Genomic DNA, 19,719 nt, shown 5'->3' with positions numbered 1-19,719 from the left:
AATTTGCTCAAGGCTCTGGTTCCCTTTCTTTGCTGTTTTCAGTTACTTCTTTGTATTGTTTTATGATAGACAAATTTCTGCATTGCTTTCATGTTTCTCGCCTATGTACCACACTATCTAGAGCAGTCTTCAAACAGAAACCTCACCAGCCACCACTGGTAAAGTGTGTGTACCTTTGTCTTCAGCCCAAATTAAGGTCAGCTCCTGACCTGGGGCAAAGGGAAAAAGAGAAGTTGATTGACTTTGGCCCATAATGGCCCCTTCCCAGAGCTAGGAATGATCGTTCCTGCTGGGTGTCCATCACCTGCTGATGAGATTTGGAACTACACCTCACTACTGCTGAGCTGCACCTCAGGACAGCTTCACAGGGTTAAAATGCTAATAGCAGGTTTACTTTAATGGAACTAAGAAAACATTATTGCTTCTGTAACAAATTACCATAAACTTAGTGATTTAAAACAACATTATTACAGTTCTTGAGGTCAGAGATACAAAATGGATCTCACTGGGATCAAATCAAGGAATCATCGGGGCTCTGTTTCCTCTGTAGGTTGTCAGAGAAGACCCATTTCCTTGCCTTTTCCGCCTTCCTGAGACTCCCCATTTTCTGTGGCTTCCTGGTGCCCGCCTGTCTGCAAAGCCAGTGGTCACTGCTGCCTCTGCTGCCGCGTCTCTCTCTGCCTCTGACTTTCCTGCCCCCTCTTTTCGTGTGTTAGGCGGGCCCCAGTGACGACAGTGCAGTTCTAATAACCCCAGGTAATTTTCCCATCTCAGTATCCCATCTCTTCTGCCCTACAAAGCCACGTATTCACAGGTTCTGCGATTAGAGCAAAATCAGTAGCATGAACACGTTTGTGGGGGAACCCCTGTTTCGCCTGCACAGTGTGTAGGGATCCAGGCTGTGTAGATTACAAAGTAAACCAAATTCACAGTTGTATCTGTGAATTATTCCTTTTAAATATGGAAATTTATGAATTAAATAATTGATAAACATTTTTCCTTCTGAATCTTTTAAGTAAATTTTCTTACTACTTTTTTTTCTTGAATATAGTCTCTGACCTGACTCCTCTATAGGTTTCTAAAAGTTGGACTGGCATAGTTATTTTCATAGCTCCAGCTAAACGTTAATTACTGAAGAAGAGAACTCTCCCAACAACCTGAGAATATTTTTGTGAAAGTTAACATGGCTGCCACCCTTAGGTCTAGCAGAATGTTTTGCCTCAAAAGCAGTAGTGTGTCATTCACCCAGTCCTGAAATCACTTTCTTTCTGCTTTTCTACTCTGATCTTAGCTTTGTCACTAAAGATGCGGTAGTGGTATGCACAGTAACTGTCCTTTTGGTTCTTCCTTCAGTCTCCTCTCCACTGTCCTATGCATATTTCCTCTTTAAAGTCCTCAGGGTAGCAGTAATGGAGGGATGTGCATCGGTAGTAATTGTATGTCAAGAGCTATAATGGGCCTGGAAATTCACCTACTAGCAAGCTAATAAGCTCGCCTGTTACTATTTCATGCAGTCTTGCAGATGACATAGTACCCCTGAGTCAGAAATAAGACTTTGTTACTAACTGATATAAGAGTTACTTACTAACAGAAATAAAAGACTGGTAGAGCAGGCAGCATGAGCACAGGGAAGGGTCCGTTCCAGGGTCCCTGAAGGCCCGTGAGACAATCTGTGGGCCGGGTAGGGTCCCGCGCAGGCTGTGGGTTACGTTACTGGAGGGGACAATGTAAGAGCAGCCTGAGGAGTCCACCATTGTATAACAGCCTGGACAAGAGTCTGGCATTTTGCAGGTGGGGAGACTACCTCGTCCTTCCAGGTTGCTCCCCACAGATACGACCTTGAGAAATGGCCTGGATGAAAGAGGTCAGGGTCAGGGGCTTGCATTTGGGGGCTGCCCAGCAAGAGCATAGAGGGGTGTTTAGGCCTGTGGTGTATGGACCCTCGCAGGACCGCCCACCTTCGGCAGTCTCCCTCCTGTGTCACCCATAGAGACTGCATACTAATCCCTGTTTCCCGAAGTACCGTCTTTTTGGCTGTTTTTCTCTTTGGGTGGTACTAGTCTTATAATTAATTCTTTGAATTTATATATCCCATGTAGATTTTCCCTTTAAATAATCTAAAAGAAAAACTTGTATCAGGGGCTTTAGATACATAAAACTTATAATCTAGAACTTATAGGGTAATTTATCTCCGAGCTATCTACTGATTGACGGAGAACTAAGTTACTAGATTATGAACTTCCCAAGTGTTTTAAGTGAAAAGGGAAACAGGGTGTTGTGTTGAACCAAAACCCAAAGAAAGATTATGTGAAGGAGTTACTCTTACTCTTTCTCGGGTCAGAACTCTCTCCCTCCAGAAAATACACAGAAGAAAACTGTCATAAGATGTTGCGCCTAGTTTCAGTGTGCCTATCCTTGAAGTCCATCCAAAATAAAACCCCTGAAACTGTTAAATAGTTCAGAGGATATTTAAACAAATTATCTTAAATCTGTGCAACTTTTTTTTTCCACACAGAGGTGGTCAGCCAGTGCTTCCCAGTTCAAAGAAATCTGCCATTTCTTCAACTCCAGAGTCAACCAAAGCTAATGGTAAGGGCACATTCATTTTCTGACACAAGTAGTTATGGAGAGGTAGCTTTTTTTCCTAAACAGCAAGTTTGCATGTTGCCACTAAAGTGTTTTTATTGCTCTTCCAGAATGTTCTGCAGAATCAAAGCGAAAATATTGTACTTTAATGAAATTCAATGCACAGTATAGTGGGAAAATAGTAGAACAGGGAGAAGCACAAAACTTACACACCAGTGGGCCTAAGTTTCTGAGTTCTGTGTGACCTCAGCAAGTTACTTGACTGATGTATAAGCCTCTATTTCCTCTTAGTAAAATAAGAGTATTATTACTACCTACCTTGGAAGGTGATACTGAGGCATAAACGTGAAATACTGTCATACTCATCACAAAATGTTCTCTTCAAAAATGTGTTGACTGAGCTCCTCTAAGTCAGGCACTGGTCTGGGCATTGTAAATACAGTAGTGCACAGTCTCTGCCTTACGTTTGAGCACAGTAATAGAAATACTAGTAGTAATTGTTGTGGCAGCAGTTTAATGCTCATTCTAGATTAATCGTTCTAAATACTTTAATCCTCACCGTAACTCCACAATTCTGGTGTTACTATTATCACTTTACAGAGAGGGAAACTGAGGCACAGGGAAACTTGACAACTTACCCGTGCTCATGGAGTTAGTAAAGACTAGAGCCAGATTTAAGCCCAGGAAGTCTGATTCCATGCTCTTTTACATAATCAAGGCCGATAAATGGAACTTTTATTGCAAGTACTACGATGTCAGACACAGAGAAATGTGATAGAACTTGCTGCATTTGAAAGATAAATTCAGTACTTGATACATAACTAATCTTTTAGGTTAGTATCAAGTACCAATAGCAGCTAAAAGAAACTTTTCTGAAACAGTTGTTTATCGTCTAAAAGCTAAAGCTTCTAAACACTGAAAGGGGTCCTTTTCCCTGCCCTCTGTAGTTCCGATTCAGGCCAGAATCAGCTCATAAAACAATCAGGAGGACATCTTCCTAGTGACCTCTGAGATGACTCTTTGTCACTTCCCAGTGCCCTGTTCCTTGGCGAAGCTGTCTCGTGAGCTGTCTGTGAGATTCTCTGACTTGATCCTCATAGGACCAATTTCTTTGTAAGGTTTAAAACTCACACAGTATCAGTAGCGGGAACTCTCTTTAGGTGGCCAGAATGCAAAATGTTATAACCATTTTGGAAAACAGTTTGACAGTTTTTGTACTTACAGCTCAGGGCTGAAATTAATACCTGGCTTATAAATATAGTAATATGTGTAACTTTCAGTTACACCCGCAGCACACTTTCCTGTGTTGAAGTCATAGTCTTTACAAAGTGAGATAAACGCTTGCTATCTCCCGTTGAGTCATGAAGTGAGCAGGGAACTTCAGCACCTGTGGCGCCTCCCCGTCCAGCTGAGATCATTTATAATTAATGCCTCACTCCTGAATCTTTCAGCCCCAAATGAGACTTTGTGTCAACTACTTTCTTATAAGAAATTATTTTTTTTCCCTTGGGCTAACCCTACTCTATTTTATTCTATTAACTTGGTTGATCATTTTGTGATGTGGCCTCTTTCAACACAGTACTAAAATAACATCCTCAAAAATGTGGTTTTTCTTTCATTATTTTTTATGTGTATCGGATTGTGCAGGGGATCAAACCCAGGGTTAGGTAGGGTTAGCACATGCCAGGCCAGTGCGCTCCACTGAGCCACAGCCCCACCCGAGGACGTAACCAAGGCGAGTCTCCAGGCATCTGCATGCTGTGGCAGAGATGGACGTCACTGCGTATCTTTCATTATGCTAAGCCTTTACCGTTAGTGTGACTGGCTGTCCCTTCCTTCTTGTGCTGTTCCTTGCAGGCCACCACAGCTCGGAGCTCTGTGGCCAGCCCACCCTCACTCCCAGGGACGCGTTCTCCAAGGTAGGTAAAGACCACCTCCTGTCGTGTCGGAACACCCAGATTGTTTGTGTTCACGTTGCACTGATTTCATGCTTAAATACTTGTCTTTTTTAGATAAATGTATTAATAGGAAAGATATTTGGGGGGAATTAATAAGTAAAGTACACAGAGCCCCCACATAACCAACCATACATCCTTTGCCACAAACTCAGCTCTTAAATAAGTTACTTACTTAAATATAACTTTATTCTTGGAGTTTTTTTATTACTGTGCATAATTCTTTCAGTTGCCCTGTAGGCCATGGGAAGAAAAGCAGAGTAGGACTAAGAACTGAGCAGGGCACAGTGGCACACACCTATAGTCCCAGCTACTCAGGAGGAGCAAAACTCCGAAGCCAGCCTGGGCACTTTGGGAGAGCCTGTCTCAAAATTTAAAAATAGGCTAGGGATGTAGCTTAGTGATAGAGCACCCACGGGTTCAGTACTGGGGGAAAAATTGGTCCTTTAGGTTGATGTTGGCCAGTAGTGGCCTACAGTTGTTCAGTCTATGCCACTAAGAAATAGGTTTACATGCTTTCGAAAGGTTTGGAAAAGGCTTCACCACATGATAAAACAAGAGTTAAAGACTAATACAGAAAAATCTGGAAATAGTGTCACAAAACTACCTTAACACATAATAAATTCCACATCCTGCTCTCTTTAATCTACTTCTTTGACTGACATTTTTACGATCTTCTTCCTGGCATGTAATGTACATTTCTAAAATGATCGTGGCTGGTTCTTCATTGTGTTGCACTGTCTTATCCTGTATTCATCCCACACCAACTGTTCTGAACCTTCCTACACAAAGTCTCTACACGTGTAAAGTTCATGGCATCTCTCTGTGTGAAATGCACTCCTCCTCTAGTAATCTGAACGTCCTATAATTTCTATGGAATTCTAGACATGAGCTAGCTTTGATGTACAAGAAAATGAATGTACTGACCAAAAGCCAAAACTTCTGCGCTTTTAATCTCGTGTTACCTTACACTTGTGGCTTTGTTTAGCAACTCCTGGAAAGATACTGCACCAGAAAAAATGTTAAGGCAGAAACGATTATGACACCAAAAAGAGTGTTTGTGCATGCAAATGTTTGTATGGAGCTACAGCAGTACTGTTTATTTAGAAGCTCTTCAATTTCACAGGGCGGGAAAAACTGAATTTTTATGCATTTCTCATGCTATTCATGCAGGACAGTGTTTATTTTCTTTTTAAATATCAGCATGTTGTTGAAAGAAAGAACAGTAGAATTTTTCCTAAATTAACATGAAACCTTAGGAACCAAGACTTTTGTTGTTCACTGCTGTCAGCAATTTCACTGGAGTTCGTATCTTCCAGGAAGTGTCCTATCCTTGAATGTTAATGTCTATACTATGAATTTTTCATGGAAGATGGGATTTCACAATCCAGTGATGCTTTTTGACATCACTGACACCACTGTTTATAATTCTGTCACATCTACCATGTGTTTGTCCTCCCTTAATAAGAGAATGAGACCTGAGAAAACCACAACCTTTTATTTCTACAAAATTGTTTTAATTTATTCTAATCATTTAACTTTATATTTTTACCCAAATCTTTTTTTTTTCCTGGTGGCATTGGAGATGCAACCCAGAGCCTCATGCTGGTCCATGCTACTGATGAGGTGTAACCCAGCCCAGATTTTTCTTTCTATAAGCTATGCTCCATACGTGCTTTGCAGTTCATCATTGCATTAGAAAGTTACATTCTCTTGTTCAATAATTATTACAGTTATGGATCCATTGTTATTTTTGTTAAATTCGCATGTGATCAAGACTAGATATGAAAATCTTTACTAACACATCACTGCGTTTGAAGTCTATCCATATAATCACCTCAAAATTCAAAGTTTTTCTGTTTCCCTCAACTTCTAAGCTTTTGTACTCCCATTCAGCTTTTCAAAAATGTTCTTTGAAAGACAAATCCATAAACTATGTCTCAGGTAAGAGATTTTTGTAGTCTAATAAGTTCAAGAATGATTTCATAATATACTTTTTTAGCAACTCAAAAATTGTAAAGTAAATGTAAGAATTTCTGGAACAAAAAAAGACTGTTACTTAACCTAGTGCTTCCAAATGTCTTTGATGATGGAAAGCCTCACCCCTTTGCACTTTTCGTTTGCACTGATTTTCCCACAGGCTCAAGTTGGGAAGACATAAAATGACCTTGTACTGGGAGGAAGGGGAGAGGGACCGTGTGCAGTCCCTCCCTAAGTCTGGAGGATAGTAAAATAGAAACCTGATGGTTTGCTCTGCTTTACACTTTAGGTTAACGGGGAAGAAATAATTGAAGTTTTGTACACCGAAGGAAAATGTTCTACTTCTCAGAGGAAGGGATCAGCAAATCTGACTGGGCCCGAAGGTAGTTTTCCAAATACATCATCCAGTTACTCTAAGTGCCCTAGAACTTTAGGTAACGGAAATATCGGATACCCTTTTGTATTGGCCTTACATCTCACTGTAGCTTTAAAAGGAAAGGTTATTGTTCAAGAAAATAGAAGAGTGAAAATAAAGGAATATAAAACTAATATTGTTAACTGCATTAACATACAAGTATCCAGCATCTATTCTTATCTCTGAGGCTGTAATTTCTTTCACATGATTGAAAAGACAGCTGCTGTGTTTCCGGGTGTTTCCTGTGCTCTGTAAGGCAGCACTTCACGGGCTGCCTATCAGCTTAGAAACTTTATCTTGAGGATGTTTAGTACCTTAATCTTGGTAATGTAGCTTTTGGGGGTTCCTTTCATGAATTAATAATTTGAGACTAATTTAAGAAAATAAACCTTTAATTGCTAATGTCTCCAGGGGAAGATATATTGCCAGCATTATTTTTGGCTTATTCTTGCAAACTGCATTTCTGTGGTCTTCTGCCACAACAGCCAGAGTATTCTAGAACTAAAAATGATGGGGTTGCATGGGTGAGCACAGCTGCCTTCCAGAGCAGATGCTGGAAATGTAGGTGCTGACACGCTGTCCCTTTCTCATTCAGCGTTTTCTAAGTAAAATTCATGTAAATTAATGTTTTTCAAGAATCTAATACACAAGATGACGAGATGTATGACGATCCTCAAGAAGCTGAAGTTATCCAATCCCTGCTGGATGTTGTGGACGAGGAAGCCCAGAATCTTTTAAATGAAAATAATGCAGCAGGAGATGCCTGTATTCCAGGTACGTGAGCCACATGGATAAATGGGTACTCTAAGGAGTACAAGGATGTTTCTAGTAGACGTATTTTGAGTAGATATAAAATCCATTAGTATCTCCCCCATTTCATTGGTGATACTTGAAAAGTAAAATAGGTTTTATCACCTATATGGAGATACTTTCCCTTCCATGTTTGTGAGGCGGTTATCTTGTCGGTGAGCTCTCAAAATGTGTCTGTAACATCGTGGCTTTTGTTTTCCAAAGTGATAGTCCAGGCCAGGCCCACGTGGTACACATCTGTACTCCCAACTACTGAGAAGGCTGAGCAGGAGGATTCTCAGTTCCATCCAGCCTGGACAGCTTAGCAAGATTCTGTCTCAATGTAAAGGGCTAGGAATGTAGCTTAGCACTCCTGGGATTCAGACCCCAGTACCAGGAAAAAAACAGAAAAGAAAAGAAAAGAAGTAATATTCCCAGCATTTTCCCATAGTTGAGAGCCAGGGATATAGCTCAGCGGCACATCGCCTCCCTGGAAAGCACAAGGTCATGAGTTCGATCCCTGATACCAAAACAAACAAACAAAAAAAGATGCACCCCTAGTTGATACTAAATCATTGTGAGGACGCTGCAGTTTTTGTAGGTTTTGTTTTGTTTTGGGTAGGTTTTGTAGAGGTTTTTCTCTGTGTGTGTGTGTGTTTGTGTGTGTGTGTGTGTCTAGGTGTGTTAGACATTGAACCCAAAGCCTCATACATATTAAGCATATCCTCTACCACTGAGCTACACCTCCAGTCCCATAGATAATTTTAATCAGAAGTTCTACACCGACATGTTCTGTCGTTTGTTCCTGACATTTACAACACTGAAATTGTTTGTGGATATTGGTCTTCTGACTGCCTTCTTTTGAAGACAGGTGAAAACTTTTCTATGGTTTCATTAGGTTGAGAAGCCCCTCCTGACCTGTGTATTTCTCTCTCAGGTACATTGAAAACGAATGGGAGGTTATCGGAAGAGAGAGCAGAAGACACAGAATGTGACGGCTCACCTTTACCTGAGGACTTCACTGAGGTGAGGACAGGACCCGGACACACAGCCCAGGACACGAGCTCTTCTCACTGTCCTTAGTCTTCTGCTTCACATCTTCAGAACTGTCAAGCTGTGCCGACTTGGGTTTCAGAACAGTGGACCAGCTGTGTTACTTACATATAATTTCATGCACATAAATGTTTAATGTATATGCACAAGGAAGCTTACATCCGCTGAGTATTTCTTAATCCTCAAAATCGATTACACAGTACTGAATATCTCAGGTACATTCTTCCGTGGTTTCACTTAAGATGTTCTTTCAGCCATCAGGACACTAATGATCGTTAACAATAGGCTCTTTGAAAAAATTTTCTGAGCACTTTAAGTTATAATGTTTCTAATTATATTTTTATTAATAATATTAAGAATGACACTTAAAATGCGTGTCCTAAAATCTCTTTAACTAGGAAAATAAATGAAAATCTTTAATTGCCATTTCAAAAATGTCATGTTAAGCTGGGTGTGGTGGCGAATGCCTGTGATCCCAGCACTGGGGAGGCTCAGGAGGATCTCCAAGAGTTCAAGCCCAGCCTGGGCTACAGAGCAAGACCCTATCTCAAAAACAAAGCAAAACAAAACAAAAATGTCATGTCAGATGCCTTTAAAAAAAGGAAGTGCCCAGGCATGGTGGTACACACTGTAATCCCAGCACTCGGGAGGCTGAGGCAGGAGGATCACTGTGAGTTCCAGGCCAGCATGAGCTACATAGTGAGTTGAAGACCAGCCTGAACTGCATAGTGAAACGCTGTCTCAAAAGACAAAAAAGGGACAAAGCTTGTCAACATATGTAGATTCTCCTTTAAACTATGTAACAACAGCTGATGACAAAATGCCATTATCTTTTTAATATTATGATTTTTGAATATATTTCTTCATTAAAGATTTTTAATATGAATTATAGCACACTGATCTAAATTTGGTTTTCCCTTAACAATTGATCATTACCTTCTTTCCACATGAATATATAAATTTGCTTCACACCTCCTAATGCCTTATTATTTTATCATGTTACTATATCATAACCGATTAAATTGGCCATCTCCTGGTGATTATTAAATTTCCTATGTATTATGGAAAACAGTGCCTCAAAGGTTCCTGGGGGTTTTGTTTGTTTGTTGCTGTAAATGCTCAGGTCTCACCAGACAGAATTAATTTTATAAAATGTAAGTGACTTGTGTTCCAAGACGGCTTCCCTGTGGACGCACCTTTTCCTGTTGTCCTGCACCACCCCACCCAAGCACGGCACAGCTCTTGGTGGTCTGATCTCTGCAGACGGGTCAGTTTGCAGCCTGCCGTGGTCTGTTCAGGTTGCCGTAACAAAATACGACAGATGGGGTGAGGCCGTATCAGACAGCAGCAGTCTGTTTTCTCACAGCGCTGGAGGCTCAGGTCTGAGATCAAGGTGCCACCAGAGCTGGTTTCTGACAAGGCCTCTCTGGGCTCGCAGATGGTCACCTTTCACTGTCCTTGTGTGACCGTTCCTCTGTCGGTGCACTCCTGCTACCTTGTTTCCTTCGTATAAAGACACCAGCGTTGTTAGATTAAAGACCCGTCTTTACAGCAGTGCTGAAACATTAATTACTTGATCGGGTGCTGTTTTTAGGTGTATAACCCACTATGAGGGTTAGGGCTTTAACCTATAAATTTGGGTAGGAGGTACATAATTCAGTGTGTACCACAGTCTTTGCTTAACCAGTTGTAAATTTGCATAACCAGTTAAATTTGCTTAACCAATTGTTAAGATTTCATTAATAGTGTTACAAACAAAAGTTCTAGTTATAGATTCAACCAAAAAATGTACCTGACCGGTCTTACGAAAAATTTAAAACACCACAAAGAAGCATGAAAGAAATATCCAAGAAAAACATTTCTTGTTCTTTGATAGAAAACCTAAACTTTAAATGCTCCCTGGATTCACTTATAAATTGAATATGTTCCTATAAAATATTTCAACTTTTATTAATTGAGAAATGATGGGGCTGGGGATTTAGCTCAGCGGCAAAAGCGCCTGCCTGGCAAGCGCAAGGTCATGAGTTCAGTTCCCGGTACCGGAGGAAAAAAAAAAAAAAATTGAGAAATGAGGTATACTTGATAAAATGTTTCTAAAGTTCACACAGGAAAATTAGCATTTTAAACTACCTAGGACAAGTCTTTAAAAGGCTTATACATGGAGACTCTTTCTTTGTCTTCCCAACAAAATATAGATAGACCAGTACGTTTGGGCATTCAGAATACACAGTGCTTGAGCCCAAGTGTTATGGGCCCATGCATCCACAGAAGTAAAAAATTAACACTTCTTAGGAATTGAGAAGTAATTTTAACTATTGGTAAGCAAACAAAGTAAGGAAATAAATTCAAGAAAGGGGAAACAGATGCTTAGGTAAGAACTTAAAGAGTTTTATTTACATCAAACGAGATATTTAAATCACCATGAGAATTCTGTTCATGAGGAGAAAATTCAAATTCACAGTGGTATATGGGACTCCTCTCCATAGCTGAAAGGAAGACTGAGCCAGTATTCTGGAGAAGTATCCTGTTTCATCTTATATTTCCAGAATATTGCCACATTTTAATACTGGCTAGTTTTTAGAGTGCTTCAGAACTTGTCTATTAGTCTGGCATGGTGGCATGCACCTATAACCCCAGCTACTCGGGAGTCTGAGGCAGGAGGACTATACGTTCAGGTCTAGCCTGAGAAGCTCAGCAAGACTCTGTCTCAAAATAAAAGAGAAATAATAGGTATGCAGTGTCAATGATGAAGCGTTTACTTAGCATACATGAAGCTAAAGCCCTGGGCTTTAATCCCCAGCATATATGTTGTATTAAAATATTTTATATTATTAAAATATTTGTATGTTATACAACATATCAATATATATTTGAGTATATTTAAATAGTCTCATATATGTCTTTCCTTGTATATATCTTTTTATACTCACATACTGTATATGGCCTTTTATAAGTAGATTATCTGCAGCTCATCCTAAACACGTTGTAGAGCAGTCCCTGAATTGGCCCTTACAGCATGCTGTACAATCGTGGAAGTTTTAGCCCACACCAAAAGGAGAAATGTAAGCCACTCAAGTTACAAAGTGCAGAACAGTCATCTTGAAAAGGAAAGGTGAGCCCACTGGTGGTTACTCATGCAGAATCATCGCCTGTGCCCCTCTGTATTACAGGTGTCTCCACATTTCCCTGCCTCTTAGGATACTTCAGTCAGTGTCTGTATTTCGTCTATGAATAAAAGAATGAGTATTAGTCATATACATTATTATAACTTGTCATCCAGAGTTCGCACTATTTACTCAGCTGTTTCTGAACCAGTCTGGGGCTGTTTTGCTGGGGATGACAGTAGAAAGAGACACCAGTGCTCCTCTCCTACATTTGCGGATGCTGTCCGGTGATCCGCGTGGGAGACGTGCACGTGTAAATAAGTAAACGCAGTCTTGTAAAGGCTATACCAAGGGACAGACCGAGTGAAATGCTTATATGAAATTCTGAACAGGTTATGAAGAATGAAGGGAATGGTAGTCTATGTGGGAGTAGGTGGGTCGGGTTGCTAACACTGGCTTGAAAGTCCGCTCTTTAATGACATTGGACAGCTGAGATGAGATGAAAGATCGTTCTGTACAGTGGGGTCAGCCGGAAACATTCAGGACGCTGAGTCCTTGGAAACGGGATATCTGTTACACAGCTTTGAAACTGAAGGCTGAACAGAGAAGGAGGAATTGGTTGTTGATGTGAGGTGGATGTTGGTCTGTTTATGTCTCTAGAGACGTGACCTTCCTGAGAGACAGACACTTCCCCATGAGGTCAGAATAGCCAGGATCATGACAGGAAAAACATGTCCTCCAAACATGGCATTAGCATGCTGATATGCATTCATATGCTGCCTAGTTCATTTCTAATCCCGGTTATTTTACAAACATTTGCAAGTATTCTGAAACCACACAGAACCTCCAGTTCTGACAGAACCTCTCGTCATCTGTATAATAATCATGCTTGCCTGTAGGACCCGGGGCAAGCTGGCTTTGCGCACACCGGCCAGTGCAGCCTCAGAGCCCGGTGCTGAGGCTACAGTCTAATGCAGCGCCCTGCCATCCCCGTCTCGGAGTTCCTAACAGTTGTTAAATGAGGGCTCCCACATTTTCATCTGGCCTTGGGCACTATAAATTCGCGGATTGTAGAAGCAGGGTGCAGGCTCCTACACGCACGGCTTTCTGGCCTTGGACCTGGACGGCTAGCTGCCCTTCACAGAGGCTGGCCGAGCGCCAAAGCTTCAGTCTTTCTTGAGACAGCACCACAGCAGCCTTCGCTCCTGCGTCCAGAATGCAGATACTTTTTTCACTCCACAAAGTCTGCAACCAAAGGTCCCGTTAAAATGTCATTTTGATTAAATACCTGAGATCATCTTCAGTGTCTCAGGCATAAGTCTGTGTACACATGGTGGTGGACAGACAGGCATCGTCTCTGCCCTCCTGAGACCCACAGTCTAATGGCGAGGGAAAGAGAAAAGTGAACATGCAAGTAAGCAGGGAATGTTTTACATATGTAGTTTGAAGTGGTGAGAGAGTCTATGAAGCTTAGAGGAGTTGGTTTTTTTAAAGGTGTAACAAAAAATAACCTAGGAAACCTGCTTTAGACGGAGTGGCTAGAGCAGTGATGGTGAACCTATGGCACTTGTTCCGTAGCAGGCTGTCTGTTACTTTCTTTTTGGTACCAGGAATCAAACTCAGGACCTTGTGCTTGCCAGGCAGGCGCTTATGCTGTTGACCTATATCCCCGGCCCTGGGCTGTTTGTTACTGTTGAAAGCTCTTAAAGTTTTGCCATCACTGGGCTAGGAAATGTCTTCAGGAGAAAAAGACACTTACAGTCAGTGTCTTTAAATGTGCTTGCCTAAACCGGGGTTGGTGGCACACACCTGTAATCCTAGCACTCAGGAGGCTGACGCAGGAGGGTCTGTGTGAGTTTGAGGCCAGCCTGGGCTACGAAGTGAGCTTGAGGCCATACTGAACTGCATAGCGAGACCCTGTCTCAAAAAGACAAAAGATAAAAATTTTTTTTTAAAATGTGCTTGCCAAAAAAGAGCTCTGTGGTAGGAGATGAGCAGTTCTGAACCAGTGAAATACCCACAGGTTTGAAGCCTAGTGCTGAAAGGGAGATTGGACAGGTAGAGAAGGACCAGATCACCCAGAGCCATGCCGTAAAAAGAATTTCCTATTTGCTAAAATAACATGTTGTGATAAAGACTGAAATGGAGGATTTACTCACCACTTAAGGATATACAACTTGACAAGTCCTAGTGGTAGCAAACATACTCATACGGTATTGTGATCACGAAAGACCACACTCAGTTCAAGTACGAGATTATTGACCTTGGATTATAAAAGGACAAGGTAATTTGATACATTTGAATTACCACCTTGAGCTATTGTCTGATTTGTTTTGTTTTGTTTCGCGTTGTCCCAGCTGGCCTTGAACTCCCAGTCAAGTGGTCCTCCTGCCTCAGCCTCCCAAATAGCTGGACTATACTACACACCACCCAGCCTGATCTATTTTCAGATTTTAAAATGTTTAAATTGAAGTAGTACAAAAGCGTATGCCAAATCTGCATATGTAAATAATCACTAATTTGCATTTTCCCTTGCTTTCTCCTTATCGCATTACTCATTATGTCCTTATATAGCAAGTAGAAAGCCGCACTGCCCGTGAAGATCCGTCAGGGTGACAGTAGAAATGCTTGGACCACTGAGGACCCCTCAGGCACTGTCTGCAGTGTATTGGTTGAATGTCATGTGTGCTTTTGTAATATAAGGATGGACAAGAACAGCAAATTCACACAAAAATAAACATGAGATTGATTTGTGTTACAGTAGTTTAATTTTAATTTTTCTTCATTGTAGGCTACTGAAGTGAATGGCTGTGAAGAATACTGTGAAGAAAAACTAAACAGTGAAAGGTAGGAAAATTTTTCAAAGTGTCTGTAACAGTGCTATTCTGTTTTCTCAGAAATGCTTTGACGATTTCCATTTGTTTCCCAGTAAAATAAAACTGGTTGAATAAATTATGGAAATATGATTAAATATTTAAACTGTTTCAAAATTTTTGTACAATGAAATTGTATTGGCTGGAAATACATTTATTACACTATTGCTCCGTAAAAGCTCCTTTGCTCAACCGTGGGAAAAACTGAACGCAAGAACCTCCTGAAAGGAGGTTCTCTCACAGTGACGGTGATTGTATTCTCCTGCTGGGGGTGCGGGTAATTTAGTTTGCTGTTTCTCTGTTTCTCTGTACTTTCCAAATTTTTAATTGCATTAATAAAATAATGAAAGCAAGGATAGAAAGAAACTTTTTTAACTCCTCAGGAGCTTTTCTTTCTAAAAAGTTTTGGGCTGGAGATATAGTTCAGTGGCACAGTGCCTGCCTGGCAAGCTCGAGGTCCTAAGTTTGATTCCCGGTACCACAAAAAAAAAAGTTTCTGCTATAAAATTTTTGTAACACTGTATACCAGAAAAGTTGTGCATATAGTTGACAAGCAAAGTGATTATACATAAATTTCGCTTCATATGTGGTGATAATCAATGAAAAAGAATTATTTGCATTTTCCTCGAAAGGCAAACTGACAGTGAATTTTTTTACTAAGTTAGACACGGGCACTGCAGTTTTATATCTAATGATTAATAAATACCAAAAAAGAGTGGTCTCAGTTAACAGGTACCTCTTATGCTTTGTTCAGTGGGGATAGAGGAGGAAGAGAGAAGGTAAATTTAGTGGAGTCTTTTTGGAACGCAATTGAGAATATTATTAAAATATAAAATTGTTTTCATTACTAATTCTTGGATGTACTTGTTTTTGTTTTAACGTCTCTAAAATCACGAAGGCTGTTACTGTTATAATCATTAATGTTATTTCTTAGTGTAAACAGAATAATAGTGTATCTTACAAAGATTAGAGTGATACATTCCCCTTCAATCCAGCAATTGCATATCTGAGTCTCACTGAGTCCTGCTGCCCTAGGTGTTTAGAGGCCTTTCTACAAGAGAATGCAGTGTTCTTTTAGAATGCTGCAATAAATAATTGCAACTTTGTGTATAGTAGCAAAAGCCCCTAGAAGAGACAGTAGATTAAGATGCACTTACGCAGCAAAATACTGAGCAGCTGTTCAAAATAATGAGAAGGACTAGGACGATGGAAGGATCTCCAGATACGGCCTCGCATGTGTACTGGAGCGCAGACCAGCCTCGGGGATGCAGAGCGTATGCGTGGCCTGTCACCTGGGCCCACCGTGAGCTGGAGCAGAGAAAACACCCGGAATAAGGCAGCCTAACTGCCGCCCCATTGCTGACACTGGGGCCTTAGCCTGCCTGATTGCGGCCTGTAGGGTGTCATCGGACAGAATGCTCTGCTTCTTCCCTGACGTGCAGAAAGTGCAAATGTGCCCAAACTTCTACATAGTCCTTTCTCGTTCTCCCTTGGCAAAAACATTAGTTTTCTACCAGTTTCTCCATCCGCATGAGAGGGAAGCCGTCTGCTGTGCACCCCTAGAATAGTGGGACTCGTGGATTTTCCTTCCAGTAAGTGAGGGCCCAGGCACAGCAGCGCCCTCTGGCCTCCGGTGGCATCCGGGGTGTTTCTCCGATGACTGTGGATGCTTGCATGGGATGCAGAGGTGGGCTGGCCCTGGACAAAGGCGAGCTCTGCTGGCACGTCAGTGTCCCCCACCCCAGGAGGGGCGGAAGCGGAAGCACCACCTTCTCCATCGCCGTGGCCCAGCTTGGGGTCTGCGTGACTATAGATTGAAAACGGTTAAACTTCTCTGCACCTCAGTTCAGTGTGTACCTAGCAATAAACTTTAAGAATTAACGGATTTAGGGTTTCCTTAAATCAAATAATCTATTTTAAAATACTATAATAATTTTAGTGAAAATGAGAAGTTAGGGGGCGTGATGTTTAAACGTATTTTTGGAGGAAGAGAAAACATTGCAAATGTGTTCTGTTGGCACAGCTTACTGCAGAAGCCGCAGGAAGGGAAGACGGAGGAGGAGGAGGTGACCTGGGGAAGTGGTGACCTGCCAGTGGGTCCGGCAGACCATGAAGACTCCACGAAAGGCAAGCGTTGATTAGAATCTGTTCATGAAAACGGTGGGCGGGGCTGCGTTTAGAAATGAGCTGCAGAATATATGAATGGTACCTTGCCATCCTCGTACATCACGTGCTTCTGTACATAAAGCTGGATCACACAGACAAGCAGCAACGTTCGCTATAAAACCGTGTTACTCACACTGGCGGAGCCCGAAACGCTCAGTGGCTTGGAGTAGATCACACAAGCGAACGTACAAGTGCCTTAAGCGGGCACACAAAACCATAATTTTGCCCTTGGGGAATGAGAAGTCAAGGAGCATGTTTTATTTGTACTGAAACAGGTAGCCTGCTGGAAAGGTAGGGAGTTACTTCCCTGACTCCACCCTTGTCTTTCAGGGACCAGTCAGGTGGTCTCTTCCCATTACTACCACTTGCTCTTTTTATCCATTCCTTTTTTTTTTTTTTTTTTGTACCAGGAATCGAACTCAGGACCTCACGCTTGCCAGGCAGGTGCTGTGCAGTGAGCAACATCCTCAGCCTTCCACCTGCTCATTTTATTACTGAGCCAGTGGAGATATATTCTGTCCAGGTGTTACTTCTCTGCTTTTGTATTAAAAATGGTGTACTGGCATAATGAAAGAGCATGGTTTTCCCATTTGAAGTGTTTTTTAAAAGGAACTAAGGATGTTAAATTAACAGTTTTTCAGCGTGGGTAGATTGTGTGTGTGTGTGTTTGCCAACCACACTGTCCGGTCCCCGCACTCATCCACCCAACCTTGGAGCTCCTGTTCCTTCACACTCAGTAACCTGGAAACGCTGAGAGCTATTTCCCATGAGTCAGCTCTGTGTTCCCAGCCAGACGCTGACCTCCTGGGGTCTCATGGTGCCTAGCTTACTGTGGCTACACACTAGCTGCATCATCAAAGTACTTAATGAAATGACTGAGCTAACTACAGTACACTTAGGCAGGCATAGTAGAGAGAAGCCTCAAGCCAGGCGTGGACACGCACGCCTGTAATCCCAGCACTCGGGAGGCTGAGGCAGGAGGATCGTTGCAAGTTTGAGACCAGCCTGGGCTACAAAGTGAGCTCAAGGTCAGCCTGAACTGCATAGCAAGACTGTCTCAAAAAGACAAAAAAAATAATAATAATAAAAAATAAAAAGAAACCTCACCTACCTTCTTCTAGGATAATAGTCGCCTTCTATTAGTGACTTCCATAGAACAGGTACTCAGTTAGGCCCTTGGCTTTTCTGAGATATTTGTGTGATTAAACTAGAGCCGTCTCTCCTATAGGAGTATTTCTAAAGTGTTTCTCTTCATCTTTCCCAAGTGCTTAGAAACCAGTTGCATACAAGATAATAACAGAACTACATGTTTTCCTCCTGAAAAGTAGTGTCATGGAAACAAAGAGAAGGAAAAAGAAGCAACATGAACTCTTCTCAAGAACATGAGTAATTGAGAATCAAGCACGTTAAGCATTTCTGAGCACACTGTGGAATGACCTAATGCCATGCTGTGCGAAGACTTTGGTGTTGACCACTCTCTAGGCCTGCTGATGGTGCTGCCTTACTAGTGCTCCCCTATGCAAAGGTTCTCCCTGTTGCAAACACACAGGAGGTGATAACAAGTGCAGATCAGGCCACTTACTGGGCACAGCAGTTCTGGAGGAAATCCTTCTAAAGAATCATCATCGTCTTCTCCTCTCCTGCTAGGTCATCTCTTCCTGACCAGTGAGGAGCTGGCTGCACTCCCTGTCGTCCGCGTGCTGCCCTCAGGGAGGTACAGCGGTGCCAGGTTGAAGTCTGTCATTCAGATGCTGCAGGGCTTACTGGATCAGGGAATCCCTTCTAAGGAGCTGGAGGTAAACTTCGCCTTTTAGCCAAGCAACGTTTATGCACTTATTTGTAGGGAAAATGTGCGTCCTTAATAGCCTGAGGTTAGGAGAATTTTTTGAAAATTTACCGGGAGTTAACTTACTGTTACCTGTAAAAGCACCATCTTGTCTAGCAGTAAGTAATTCTTCTCACTAGGATCCTAATAGTATTGATTTAAGGCGGTCATATTAACCACTCAGAGCGTGGTAGATTTCCCTGAAGATTATCTTCCCTGCCTCATACGTAAGTATAAAAAGTTAAAAACTAGCAAAGGCTAAGTATGAATTCCAGCCATCTGCTAACCTTCATGTGATCTGGTTACTGTCAGCAGCAGTGCGTAGCTTAGTACAGCTCTACGACCGCAGCAGTGGTCAGAGCCCTTGCCCCGGTGCGCTGCGGCCCCTCTATGTTCAGCACGGGGGAGAGGGAAGCAGCCCCCTGTGGGCCTGGGCTGACTGCCCCGCCCCAGCCCACCTGCTCATTTGCCTGCTTCCGGAGCTTTGAGACCTCTAAAAGGAGCTAACTTTACTGAGAGGTTCTGCTGCATGCTGTCGCTTTGTATACGTTTCTCAAAATATTTATGCCACTGTATAGTTGTAGAACCTGAAGCTCGCAGTACTGAAGGCATATACTCTCCTCTCCCGAAGTCTCTTGAAGAAATGGGGCTTAAATTCTTTAAGTACTTAGCTTGCCCCAGAATTCCCGTTATCCTCCTAATAAAGTAGATCTTTGTTTTTCTTCATCACAGCAGCTTATTAACTTCTTCAGGGCGTATTTTGTTAGCTCTGTCCATGTACTTTATCACCTCTTTCTCACAGTAGCCATAAGCTCCAGGAGAGCATCTTCTCACTCACAGCTGTATTCCCAAACTGACTAAGTCCCCTGCCTGTGATGAGCATTCAATGCATATTCTTTGAGTAAGGAAATGAAAAGTGCAAGTGCTGACTTTAGAACTCTGGCCGCAACACCGCACGTGTGACCCGACAGAT

General features: G+C 42.0%; 1 protein-coding gene across 13 annotated transcripts in view; it reads left to right on the top strand.

Moving 5' to 3' along the window:
* Ptpn13 (protein tyrosine phosphatase, non-receptor type 13 (APO-1/CD95 (Fas)-associated phosphatase)) overlaps positions 1 to 19,719 on the top strand; it is a 152,412-nt gene that overhangs the window by 124,685 nt on the left and 8,008 nt on the right. For all 13 annotated transcript variants that reach the window (XM_013502743.1, XM_005401354.2, XM_005401349.2 and 10 more), the window contains 8 exons: positions 2,516 to 2,589; positions 4,444 to 4,505; positions 6,811 to 6,904; positions 7,573 to 7,710; positions 8,663 to 8,751; positions 14,674 to 14,729; positions 16,779 to 16,882; positions 18,569 to 18,717. In XM_013502743.1, coding sequence (XP_013358197.1) covers positions 2,516 to 2,589; positions 4,444 to 4,505; positions 6,811 to 6,904; positions 7,573 to 7,710; positions 8,663 to 8,751; positions 14,674 to 14,729; positions 16,779 to 16,882; positions 18,569 to 18,717 — 766 coding nt within the window. The remainder of the gene's footprint in view (positions 1 to 2,515; positions 2,590 to 4,443; positions 4,506 to 6,810; positions 6,905 to 7,572; positions 7,711 to 8,662; positions 8,752 to 14,673; positions 14,730 to 16,778; positions 16,883 to 18,568; positions 18,718 to 19,719) is intronic.

This window comes from Chinchilla lanigera, unplaced genomic scaffold (genome assembly GCF_000276665.1).
Source record: "Chinchilla lanigera isolate Chin_1 unplaced genomic scaffold, ChiLan1.0 scaffold00073, whole genome shotgun sequence".
Classification (NCBI taxonomy): Eukaryota; Metazoa; Chordata; class Mammalia; order Rodentia; family Chinchillidae; genus Chinchilla; species Chinchilla lanigera.
This window is presented reverse-complemented; position numbering and strand designations above follow the sequence as displayed.